This window comes from Mustelus asterias, chromosome 13 (assembly GCF_964213995.1).
Source record: "Mustelus asterias chromosome 13, sMusAst1.hap1.1, whole genome shotgun sequence".
Lineage (NCBI taxonomy): Eukaryota > Metazoa > Chordata > Chondrichthyes > Carcharhiniformes > Triakidae > Mustelus > Mustelus asterias.
The window spans coordinates 3,894,083-3,907,436 of NC_135813.1; the positions used below are offsets into that span (position 1 = coordinate 3,894,083).

The 13,354-nt window shown below is 40.3% G+C and overlaps 1 protein-coding gene across 13 annotated transcripts in view; it reads right to left on the reverse strand.

The window, feature by feature from the left end:
* The window catches only part of sptan1 (spectrin alpha, non-erythrocytic 1), a 99,686-nt gene that overhangs the window by 44,670 nt on the left and 41,662 nt on the right, over positions 1–13,354 (reverse strand). For 11 of the 13 annotated variants that reach the window (XM_078226216.1, XM_078226214.1, XM_078226210.1 and 8 more), the window contains 6 exons: positions 12,261–12,409; positions 7,429–7,627; positions 4,499–4,597; positions 3,916–3,954; positions 2,834–2,869; positions 467–514 (listed from right to left, as the gene is read on the reverse strand). In XM_078226216.1, the coding sequence (XP_078082342.1) occupies positions 467–514; positions 2,834–2,869; positions 3,916–3,954; positions 4,499–4,597; positions 7,429–7,627; positions 12,261–12,409 (570 nt within the window). The remainder of the gene's footprint in view (positions 1–466; positions 515–2,833; positions 2,870–3,915; positions 3,955–4,498; positions 4,598–7,428; positions 7,628–12,260; positions 12,410–13,354) is intronic. The other 2 variants (XM_078226211.1, XM_078226212.1) reach the window with 2 other exon arrangements.

Sequence of the window (13,354 nt, forward strand, 5' to 3'; positions counted from 1 at the left end):
ATGGTATTATCCTCCTCCTCTTTGACATCATTGTCAGTCAAAAGGTCACAAAGTTTACTTTGCACCTCTGTATCCAAAGACTTTTCTGAACGTATATTCTACTTTGTGTAGCTTAACAAGAAAAATACATATAGACACAAAAAGCACATTCAATATTTAAAGGGTTAACTTATGATGCTAAGACGGGCTTTTACAATTATTCACAGTTAGCTCAGTTACCATTGGCATATACTTGGAAGCTTTTATAAATGCGACAGGTTTACTTTGCAACACAGAAGCATGAAGTGCGGGGAAGGGGAGGAGGTGTACTGTAGTTGGGCCATGGGTGAAAATAACCATAATTATAGTACAATGACAGTGCACTGCAGTGAATGAGCGAAACGCAGCCACGAAACAGTGAGGAGCTCATCACTGCATATGAGACACAGAGGCAATGACAGAAAGGAGTGGATCCATCAGTTCTTACCTTGATGGCATTAAAGCTAGCCACCGTATGTGTTGCCAGCCGCACATTCTAAACCGCAACCATGAATCACAGCAGTGGAAAACCAAACCAGTCACGATCCATCAGTTAGTGAAGAGAAATGTTAAAGTTAGAAATATGCCCACTCAGAACTAACAGAACATGGCATGCAAGAGCTCACCATCAATAGAAAATCATTAACTGAGTTTAGAATCCCCTTTTGGTAGTCTGTGTGAGTAAGTGTAGAATGAGAAATGCAGGTCACACCCCACACCATTAACATGTTGATCCCGAAAGTTAGAAAAAAGTCTTCAAAGATCACAGAAAGATGAAGGGTGAATCAACAAGCACCAGATTAAAGGTATACAGAGAAGTTTAAAGATTCGGTGGGAACAGTGAAGCATGTGAGCTCCTCCACAAATAAAAACATTTTTACATTGTGTGAACAACCCATTAACAGTCAGATTTAGCTTGGAGCTAAAAATCACAATCAAGCATGTTTAAATTTAAATTCAGTAAGAAGTTTAACAACACCAGGTTAAAGTCCAACAGGTTTATTTGGTAGCAAAAGCCACAAATTGTGTGGCTTTTGCTACCAAATAAACCTGTTGGACTTTAACCTGGTGTTGTTAAACTTCTTACTGTGTTTACCCCAGTCCAACGCCGGCATCTCCACATCATAAATTTAAATTGCCAGCCTCATCTGTGCAATGCTTACTTATACTCAAGAGCTCCTGAACTTGTTCCCTCTTCTCCATGCGGTGTTCACTGATGCTGGGATTTAGTCCCTCAAGCCCAAGATTAGATGGCAATTGTTCATACATTAGCCTCTGCAGTGACCGTCATGTGTTAGCCTCAGCGACCAAAACTAATCCCACCCTCACCAGACCTCCACATGTGCACTTTCCAGAGAAGGGCTCTAGTTAGTGACCTGGAACAGGAACCCCATCTAATTTCTTTCCATTCCTGACCCAGCAGGAGAAAGACAATTACAGAATCTCGAATACGAGTAAATTAGAAAAGACCGTTACTTTTCAAATATACTGAAGCAGCATCAATGACTTATGTTGACTGTATGCCTCTTAGTTTAATGAACATGGTATTAAAATAATTCTGGGCTGGTGGTTGAGAAGACTTCACATAACTACAGATAATTTACAGCACAGAAAAAGGCTATAATGTCCAACTGATCCGTGCTTCATGATCCCACTCTTCATCTCACCCCAGCAGCACACTCTTTTCTCCTTCATGCATTCATCTAGCTTCCCCTTAAATGCATCCAAGTTATTCGTCACAGCCATCACATGTGGCAGTTTTTAAAAAGATTTGTTTTTCAGAATTGTAGAGCAGCTCACATATTACCATTCCAAGTTGAAAGCGGTAGTGTTGAGGAGCAAAAGGATTTTTATAAAAATCTATGCTTTTGTGAATAGGATCTTGTCACAAGAACAGTGTGGAAGAAATGATTGGTTAGAAAATTGTCATTGAAATGGCACTTTTCATAAAGTATATTAAGCAACAGTTAGTGATCATGACTGCAAGATTACAAAACCCTGAAACAGGGTAAACATTTTAGTCGTCAAGAAGATGTGCTGTCCTGAATATCATTTAGGAACAATTCATGTTTGTGAAAGGGATTTGCTCCGTTTTTTTGATAACAATTTGCATTCAAGTTTTTGCATAGTATACTGTTGCGATCAAGAACCACAACAGGCAGTAAATGGGTATGCCTCAAGTCTGCCTGTATCACTACAGGTTAACTGTGGGGGTGAATCTCTGCAGCTCTTCTGTCCAAGTTGCAGTAGATAAACAGGAGAACCCCATGCGGATATTAACCTTGCTCTCCCACCATTGCCTTTAAACAAAGTCTTGTATGCCAAAACCTAATAATGTGCAATTAGTGAGAAGGCATAACTAGAGAGAAAATAAGGTCTAGCTGCAAACTGAAGAGTCCTCGCTTTGACTTAGTCTATTAATACATTGTGGACTAAAGGAATGGACTGATTGACAAAAGACCTGCAGAGAATTATCATGAATATTTCCTTGAAGACAACATTGATGCCAACCTTTAATTGTAAGCAATTAGCATTCAAGGAAATGTGGATGAATTTGATCACAGTTAGCCCAATTTTGAAGTAACAAAAACAAAACAGTCTTTTGATTCAGTCACTGTGAATCAGTGACCATGATCCCTCTACAAATTACATCTATTCCTTCCTGTGTCGTTGGGCAGAGCAGGGGGCAACTTATGTTGAAAAAGACTTAATACAATTATAACTGATGACAGCTTGTAGAAAATGATGGAGCACATTACAGATCTGCTTGCTTTTCAGTAAAATAGTACAGGATTCTTGAAAAAGAAGCTCATACCTTCCACGGTGACACAGTTTTAGAGTCAGATTCATCCTATGGAGAGAACATACATGAGAAATTGGGTGCTTACAAATTAATTCAACCACTATACCAGCAGAGCATTGACCACGTGGGATGAATTCGGTACAGGTCCTATTTGGATTTAAATCAGCTGTCTTTCATGTTCCTACCAACTTGCTCCCTGTATTATTTTAAATGCAGTAAGAAGTCTCACAACATCAGGTTAAAGTCCAGCAGGTGTATTTGGTAGCACAAGCCACAAGCTTTCGGAGCGCTGATGAAGGGGCAGTGCTCCGAAAGCTTGTGGCTTGTGCTACCAAATAAACCTGTTGGACTTTAATCTGATGTTGAGACTTCTTACTGTGCTTACCCCAGTCCAATGCCAGCATCTCCACATTATTTTAAATACACAGTTTAAAACAAAAATCAAGTTAATTAGAATAACATAGAAAATGGTTCAAACATATAAAACTATTCATGAGAATCATAATGATAATTTCTATCTTCAGAACCATGCTTTCTTTGGAAGAAAGTTTAAACATGTCAAAATGCAAGGTGTAGAGAACAAAGCATCATCGAGTGGCAGATTGTAAAGCGCAGATGAAGTCTAGTGTTGTTTTATACATAGACATAGAAACCCTACAGTGCAGAAGGAGGCCATTCGGCCCATCGAGTCTGCACCGACCACAATCCCACCCAGGCCCTAGCCCCACATATTTACCCGCTAATCCACGCATCTCAGGACTCTAAGGGGCAATTTTTAACCTGGCCAATCAACCTAACCCGCACATCTTTGGACTATGGGAGGAAACCGGAGCACCCGGAGGAAACCCACGCAGACACGAGGAGAATGTGCAAACTCCACACAGACAGTGACCCGAGCCGGGAATCGAACCCGGGACCCTGGAGCTGTGAAGCAGCAGTGCTAACCACTGTGCTACCGTGCCACCCCAATACTGGCTTTCTAATTTGCATCGATCTGTCCACTACAATGGCATTGGTGACATATTGATTCATGGTATCAGCAATGTTGTTTATGTTTCATTTTAATATCATTCGTGAAAGACCAATACCCTTACCTTGGCAGCTCCTGGAGCAGCTCCCATAAGGGGTTGCTCCTGAAATAAGAAAAAAGGAACGAAAAATGTTTAGGCATAAAATTGCTACAAGAGAGGCGCCCTAAACTTACCGGTGATGGGAAGAAACTGAGGGAGACCAATAACTGGTCTGAAACATCTTTAAAAGCCTGCCAAGCTTGAAGTTTCTCATCTGCTTAACTCAAGTATTTCAGGAGTGACACAACAGATAGCAAAAAAGAAAAATGTGAATTTGATATGAAAACAGATATTTTGTCCTCAGTACTACCGCAGAACATCATAGTGAGAGATTTTGGGAACCATGGGAACTTGGGAGTTCCTGGCAATCAATGTGCAGCTTGCACAATTTTCAGTTCAAGAGGCACAAGCCTTTATAGTTTGGTCTTTATTTTCTACCAAGTGGGTAACAATAATGCAGCTGCATTTAACACAGATTTCCGTTACTCTGCTTACTCCTTTATGGAATTATGGGAGAGTGCTTTTTGCAAAGTGCTAGCTCCACAAGTGAACATTAAATTTAGTTTGAAATAAAGTGAGCTGAAGAGTGAATGAAATGATACCACACCTGAGCAACTTGAACTTCTTCAGCCATCAAACCTTCTGACTCCAGATCATTCGCCACTTTGTTAATATCGCGCAAGCGACTCTCATTGGCTTTCAGGTCCTTAAAAGAAAAATAGTTGCTTGGATTAACAATTTTTTTTGACTTAAGTAACCTTTTCATGCGTCTTGAACATGACTTTACCTCAAGGAGGTGGCTGAGGATAGAAACAACTGCATCTTAAGGAAAAATTGGATAAATAATTGAAACAGAGAAAGTTATGAGAGAAAGCAGGACACCAAAGTTTAACACTAGCAAAAGGCTGGCACTTGCTTGATGGCAAATGAAATATTACACAAATTTGGTTTCCAAAAAAGAACCTGCAACTTTCTTTTCCAGACATGCAGCTTCCAAAAGCTACTTAATTGAGCATCACAACCCCTAACCATTAAGACCATCAGCTCCATTTAGTAAGCCAGATTGGTGTATGGTTTACTACATTCATGAGCACGAAGCTTGCTAAAGCCAAAACTACTTCCCAGAAATACAATAACTAGATATTTCAAGCAATTTCACCAAAGTGAAAGGATGGTAGTTCTCATTTCATAAGAGTCCTGAAACTCAGTGCAGAACTTTATATTTACCATTGCACTGCTAACCTTCCAGTTGATCCATTTTCTTCTGTCACCCCCAATAATCAGCTGGCTAATTTAATGGACAGTTGAGTCCTACAAATTAGGCAGACCTGAAGTAAATCTCCAATCTGTGCCAAGTTAGCAGATGGTGGGGTGATTGGGTGGAAAGGGTTAGGGAGTCCATCAGGACCCCTGCTTCTGATCAATATCTAGCAATCTGGCTGGAAGGACAAACATCTTGATGTCAGACAAGGACAGCCTCATGTTTGGTTGTGATGCCCTGCCACAGCCAAGTGGCTTGCTGAGACTCACTGTCTTGGCTCACAGATAAAGAATTGGTAGTGGGTAGAACAGCTGAAGTTAGCTAATTAAAGAAAGCAGCTTAAACCAGTTTTTCTTCCCCCCTGCAAATAGGGTCATAACGTTAACTCATTTTGAGAAGGATACATAAACAGATATTTCAATGTGACTTAGCATTGATTGAAAGCAATTTGGGTGTGGGAGTGTTAATCACCTTGGAAAAATCTAATTGTTTTTATTTAGCATTTAACTGAAATTTACTGTCAAGATCAAGTGTCAGGTCAAGCCCAAAATGGGGTAATGCCTTTCTGGTCAGCTTGAATCTTGTGTGTCTCTCTCTTTTGTGGGGACTATGAATTGGATTCAATTTGAATTTGGTTTTTGGAGCAAGCAAACAGATGGATTCAGGTCTACCTGGTCCACTCTGCCAACTGGTTTTGTAACTTTAAGAATGGAGTAAAAATTAAATTGTAAATTTCCCAGGTTTAAGCAAGCTTTCAGGGCTCTACTGTAAAAGAGCAGCTGAAGGTAACTAATTAAGGAAAGCAGCTTAAACCAACTTTTCTGTAACTGAAGTCACCTAACACCTCAGAGGTGGTTATACAAACAGGCATTTCAGTGTGACTTAGCACAGAGTGCCTTTCCAACTTGTTCCATCAGGTCGGAATTGGTTCTTGCTCTACTACAGGCATAGAAGCTAACTGGTGAGTATCTGCAAAGTGGTTAAGGTCTATTCTATTCCTAATGTTAAAAATAGTATACAAACAGGTGGTTAGGTTAATAAAATACATGTAAAAAAGGAAAATAATTAATTGAATAAAATAATTTATGTATGGTAAAGGCACCTTAAGGATGGCAAGACAAGCCATGTGTCACAGCTGCAGCACGTGAAAGTTTTTGTTTGCAACCCACAACATAGTTAGGACTTGAGGGACTAAGTACTGTGGTGGACGAGGGAACAGAAACCGTTTCCGCTGTGGAGGCCAGCAGGAAACCATGCCATATCTTACAGACCGAACCTCAATAATTATGTACCTGGGCTATTAAAGCCTTGTTCAGCAGTGGGATAGACATGATGGCACACAATCCTGCCATCATATGTGTCCCCCTCACCTTTTGAGGAAGGAGTTCAGATGAGTCTCGACTTCTAAACGCTACATTGTTCCAGACATATTCCTGACTGGCATGTTTCCTGCTGGCATCGCAGAGAATTGGATGTGGGTGAAAGATTCCAGTCGGGCCTTCACCTACATTTCATTAGCAGGATGCAGATCAGTTTCATGCCGGCTTCGAGGAGGTTTGTTGCTTTGCCATGGCAGATACTAACAGAAGATCCACGAGAAACTCACACCAACATAAAATTGATGTTTGTACTTCAGCCATAGAAATCATAGAAACCCCACAGTACAGAAAGAGGCCATTTCGGCCCATCGAGTCTGCACCGATCACAATCCCACCCAGGCCCTACCCCCATATCCATACACATTTTACCCACCAATCCCTCCAACCTACTCATCTCAGGACACTAAGGGGCAATTTTAGCATGGCCAATCAACCTAACCCACACATCTTTGGACTGTGGGAGGAAACCGGAGCACCCGGAGGAAACCCACGCAGACACGAGGAGAATGTGCAAACTCCACACAGACAGTGACCCAAGCCGGGAATCGAACCCAGGTCCCTGGAGCTGTGAAGCAGCAGTGCTAACCACTGTGCTACCGTGCCGCCAAATTGTACTTCCACCACCTGCCACTGAGCCTGCCAGTGGGGCACTGGAAAGTTCTACCCATTAACTCTTGTTGTTCTCTCTCTCTTCAGATATTGTCATAGTTCATCATTTATAATAATAAAAACAGTCATGTACAGTGGACTGGAAAAAGGGGCAAGGACAGACACTGGCCTTTTAACCATTAAGCTAATATATTAAGCAGCCAAATGATGAGCGCGCCACAATATTTGCACTGAAGTTTTCCATTTTTCTTCTACATCAGAATATTTCAAATTAAAAGTTTTACTTACTTTTTGGAAGTCATCAAACTTTTTCTGCAGTCCTTCCACTTGTTCCAGGTCAGTCCCCACCTCCTCACTGGTCAATGCTGCCTCCTTCTCATTGATCCACTGCTGTAGCTCATTGGCCTCACGGAAAAGCATGAACTTCTTACAGCTCTTTTCCAGCATATCCTTACGTTTTGTGCCCAGTTCCAGAATTGAGGTGTATCTGAAAAGGAGGCGTAATCAACAAAGTCACCCTACAGTAACAGCCGATTTGAAACAATTAAACGAACAAAAAATTTAATAGTCAGAATATGGAATTGCTCATGAAGATGGACAGCAAATCAGAACGAAAAACCTTAAATCTGACAATGATGATTAAAAGACAAACGAAAAAATTGCTGACACTTGCTACTCAATGGTTTGAATGTTGAAGTAACACCAGGCTTATGTAACAAGGAATGGGGTATATATTTGCAAAACCTTCTATAAATTACCATCCTCAATATAATTCTTATGGACTCCTCCCACTCTACTGCCTCAACTGTACCCTTCAGCCTTACGACTCGTTTTCTGCGCTGCTAAACAGTTTAAGTCATCACTAAATAGCGCAAAAAGTTTTTTTTAAAAACTTGGATTCCAAAAGTGAAGCTCATTCAAAATAAAAACTTGTGATTCTAAAATCGAGTAGAAGTAGATTTCAACATGCATACAATCTTGAATTCTATAAACCAGCAAATTGCATACCCTTTAAGAAATTGAGAAATATTTCAGTAATACATTCAAAAATTTGAGATCAACATGTTTAGCGTACACATATACAAGTTGTAAAAACTTAGTACGTTCATTAAAATTAACAAGCAAGTTAGAATACCTTACACATCCAATTCTGATATTCTAAACAGTTAGAATGTACACTTCAGAAAAATGAATTACCAGTTTTGCATCTGGTAACTAAATGGCATTGAACTCAAAATGGTTAGAAAAGACTAACATGGTCACTGGATGTGGTCAATAGAAATTGATTTCTCAGCTCATAATTCTAAGGCATTCAATTTTTGTGTTTTATTTTGCATGATTGCACATAAATATTCAACAGTGATTCAACTAATTTGGTAAGGAATATAATACATCTACCAAGAGAAAAGTTCAGGATTTTGATATGGAATAATTAATTCTCCCACCCGAATCCCTAACATACTCTGCATGCTCAGTACATTTATTTGGAACTTTGTCCGGTATAGTCATATTCCTGCCAGTGTGTTGAAAGCTTGCTAAATCTGACTCACCCAGATCTCCAACAATTTCATCACATCTCACCATTTGATTGCACTCAACAATAAAACAGCCATCACACAAAACTCAGGTGGAACTACCTTTTTCAGGATTCTGTTCCATTCCCCAGAATTCAGATATTTAAATGTTATTTAGATGCTTGTGAAGTGCTACCTAAAAAACAATGCACCTAAAACAGTGAGGCATACCAGCTTTCACACTCCTCCCCTCAGGTAATGGGAAAAACTCCATCCCCACACCATGTAACTGGAGGTGTCCAGCTGGCCCATTTTAGTTCGATACTGGCAAGCAAGCTCCTTCAAACTAGTAAAATGATACGTAACTCAATCGTTCACCCAGCGTCCATGAGCATTAGCAAAATGCAATATGAAAATGAATGGAAGCATAGAGATGACATTGCGTGACCACGAGCCAAACCTACTCACAATTCCTCCACCTGCTTCATACGGACCACAACGCTGCCAACCTCCTTAGCTAGCAGAGCCCTGGACAGATAGAAGGAGCAGAGCACAGCATGCACCATTAGTAGATTAAAGGTTTAAAGCAGCTGCTAAAGAAAGGAAAATTAGTAGTACATGGCAAGAATCAGCAAGGGAAGTCCCAGGAGCAACAGATAAAAGCAGACAAATGACTACTGAAAAGACTGTGGCTTAATTAGTAACAAGCAAGGAGCTGTCCAGCAAAACAAAGGAAGTTCTAACAGTCAATAAAAGCCACTATACCAGTTCCATGCATTTTTCAGCACACATACGTCATTTCTCTCCCATTCTCTACTACCGAACTATTGCCAGATGGCAAGCATCAGTTAAATGTTTGCTTCTAACCAATTATGTTGAGCATTATAGCACGCTGTTCAAGTTAGATACTTAGGTCGACTGAATTGACTTGGAATGGACAATGACATACAACCTGCTTTAAGATGGACCTGGGAAAACCATACTGGAAGATTCTGCAGGAGAGAGTTAAATTGTACTGTAGACAATAGACTTGCACCAAGAATCATAGCATTTTACAGCACAAGGGCAAATTGCACCTGTACTTGTTTTCTATACAGCCCATCACACCTGTACTAGTTTTCAGAGTACAGCTATATACTTATATAAAAGCAAAATACTTCAGATGCTGCAATCGGAAACAAAAACAGAACATTGGAAAATCTCAGATCTGGCAACATCGGTGGAGAGAGAAGAACCAACGTTTCAAGACTGGATGACTTCGTCAGAGCTATAAATTTGTTGAGCAGCCATTTTTAAAAATATTTTATTTTAAATGTTCAACTCCCTTCCTTTCTATTATAGATTTTGCTTCAGTTGCTGTTTCAGGAAGAGGCACTCCATGTCCAAACAACCCTCTACAGAAAATCCTCCCACTTCGTTTGGTGATTTTATATCCTCTGGTTACGAATTCATTGCCCAGTGAAAGTAATTTTGCCTCCATTATATTTCATTGATCAGGAGTTGATCTTAACTTTCTCTCTTCTAATGAAAAGAATTACAGTTTTTCTAATCTCTGCTTATAACGAAATCATTTCATCCCTGGTATCTTCTTAGTAAATATTTGCTGTACTCATTCCACAGCCTCGATATCCTTACTGGAGTAGGATACTCAAAAACTGGATACAGTATTCTAACTGATGATTTGAACAGAGTTAGCATTCCCCTTTGTAATCTATACCGTACATTGATTTTTGAAGCCCAGGATGCAACATGCTGAACAATTTTGTCCTTTCTTGTTTGAATATTGTGTGCATCCGAATCCCCAGGTTTCTCTGCTTCTCTACTCTTTTTAAAGTGGTACCATTGTGTATCTTCTACTTATAGTACCTCTGATTTTAGTCTCGATATTAAACTTTATCGCCGCTGTCTATTAATCTCTTGATGTTCTCCTGAAGTCACTTTGCAGTTTACCACCTCCCCCCCCACTGTAAATCTAAATAGTGTGACCCATACTCAAGTGAGATCATTTACATAATTAAAAACAATAGTTCCAATGCAGACGTGAGGGACACCACAGTTACATCACTTCAATGTGAAAAACTATTCTCGAATTTATATTTTTCAATTTTATCTACTGACCTCCAAGCAGCATCACAGTTTTTAAAACATTCACAAACACATTTTTTTATCTTAAAATAAAACCACTAAATTTAAATTTTAACCAATCTGTGCTGTCTGTTTCTAATTAATCCATGTCCTTTGATGTCAGCGTTAATTAGATCTCGTATTATGGTTTCCAAAAGCTTACCCACTGTTAATTTTAGTTAATGATAGAATCATAGAATCCCTACAGTGCAGAAGAGGCCATTCGGCCCATCAAGTCTGCAGCAACTCCTATCCCCGTGACTCCACACATTTACTACGGCTAATCCATCTAGCCTACACATTGTGGGACACTAAGAGGCAATTTACCATGGCCAATATACCTAACCTGCATATCTTTGGACTGTGGGAGGAAACCGGAGCACCCGGAGAAAACCCATGCAGACACGGGGTGACTGTGTGGAGTTCGCACGGTCACCCAAGCTGGAATTGAACCCGGGCCCCTAGAGCTGTGAGACAGCAGTGCCAACCACTGTGCCGCCCTATGATGGATCTCCTTCCTTGAACAAAAGCTGTTACGAAAACCTAATGAGCTCCTTGACAGAATTTCCAAATTCATGCTACTTTGGGAGAGGATGTTCAAAGCCATTGCTATCTGCTCTTGACTTCTTTCTGCATTTGCAAATGCATGCTGCTATCAGAGGCCAGGGTACATTCCACCTACTTTTTCAGTGCTATTTCCTTATTGTTCCTTATGTTTTTATGGCAGGAATAAAAAGGTATCAGGAAATGATTTGTGCTATGCAAATTAACTTTTTGTTACCTTCATTTTGTTTGTATTGGACTTTGTGATGAAGTGCTTCAACTTGAGAAACCTTGTTATTTTTTGTATAGTGAGTTTATTACTGTGTTTTTAATTAACAAGGCATATTGCTATTTAATACTGTGAACTATGAACTGCCGACAATGACAGAATGGGCTACCATACTCTTTGATTCACACAAAGAAATGACACTTCAGCTACATAACAAAATGCTACAGGAACTGGTCACTTGTCTTTAACTGAGCAGGGAAGGAAAGAAAATAACATTAAGGGAATTTTTTTTAATGGTACAATACGTCGGAAGACCAACAGAAGATATTATAATGATTCGGCGAGCACAGAAGGGGGTCATTAAGCCGATTGTGCCCATGTCAGCTCTTAAGAGCTATACAATTTAGCCCACTCTCGTGCTTTTTCCCCATAGGCCCAAAAAAATTATTTGCTGATTTTAGAAGCCCTCCAACCAAATAAAACATGTTAGGAACTTTTGCTAGTATAGTTACTGGCACCAAATGGGAGCCAATATCAAATGCCAACACTAGCATAGCAGTGGGCAGTTACCCAACACACAAAGTACACAATCTAAATGAACCAGAGGTGATCGAGGGGCGGATGTATTTTTTGTTATACAGTGCTTGGTATGAAATGCTCCACTGCACAAAATATATCCCCAGTATAAAAGGACAGGTTTGATTACTCACTGGTTGTCAATCTGTTCCTGGCGCGTTGCAATGCTGCTCGAATCCTCCAGCAGATTTTCACGTGATGCAGACTGTGCTGGGTCCAATTTCTTAACATAGGCAGCAGGAACAAAACCCTGACGATCATTCACTTCCACTTTCCACCAATCCTTTAAAATAAAATCCAAAAAAAAAATCAACATCCTGGGGATTACCACTGACCAGAGATTGAACTGGACTAGCCGTATAAAGACTACGGCTACGAGAACAGGTCAGAGGCCAAGAATCCGATGGCTAGTAACTCATCTCCTGACTCCCCAAAACCTGCCCACCATCTACAAGGCATAAGTCAAGAGTGTGATGAAAGATTTTCCATTTGCCTGGGTGAGTGCAGTTCCAACAACACTGAAAAAGCTCAACACCATTCAAGCAAAGCAGCTCACCGCCACAAACATTAATTCCCTCCACTATCGGCGAACAGTGGCAGCAGCATGTCCCATCTACAAGATGCACTGCAGGAACTCACTCAGGCTCCTTAGACACCATGACCACTATTATCTAGGACAAAGACAGCAGATACATAGCAACACCAACACCTGAAAGTTCTCCTCCAAGCCACTCACCATCCTGACCTGTTGCTGGGTCAAAATTCTGGAACTCCCTCCCTAAAAGCACTGGATTCAAGGCAGCAGCTCACCACCGCCTTCTCAGGAGCAATTAGGGATGGGAAATAAATGCTCACCTAGCATTTACATCCATAAATGAATTTTAAAAACCTGCACAAAAGAGTGAAGTACACAGGCCTTAAATGAACTGATTCTAATGAGAGCAGGTCTTTTCTATGCTCTATCTGTACTCTTCATAGTGTCCAGCTGAGTGTGAACCATGTCATCCACAGCAAGGCCACGCACATGCTTAAACATATATGGGTAAAGTAAATCCATGTTGATTCATTCCATAACTCAGTAAAGGAGAATATCACTAGGTGCATTTTTAATTCTGCGACGATCACAAATATGATGAGCATAAATTGCCATTGCAACAGGCAAACCACAATGTTGGTTGCCAACTTCTGATGCATTGAAATATAACACCCAGAACATAGGCATTATGTC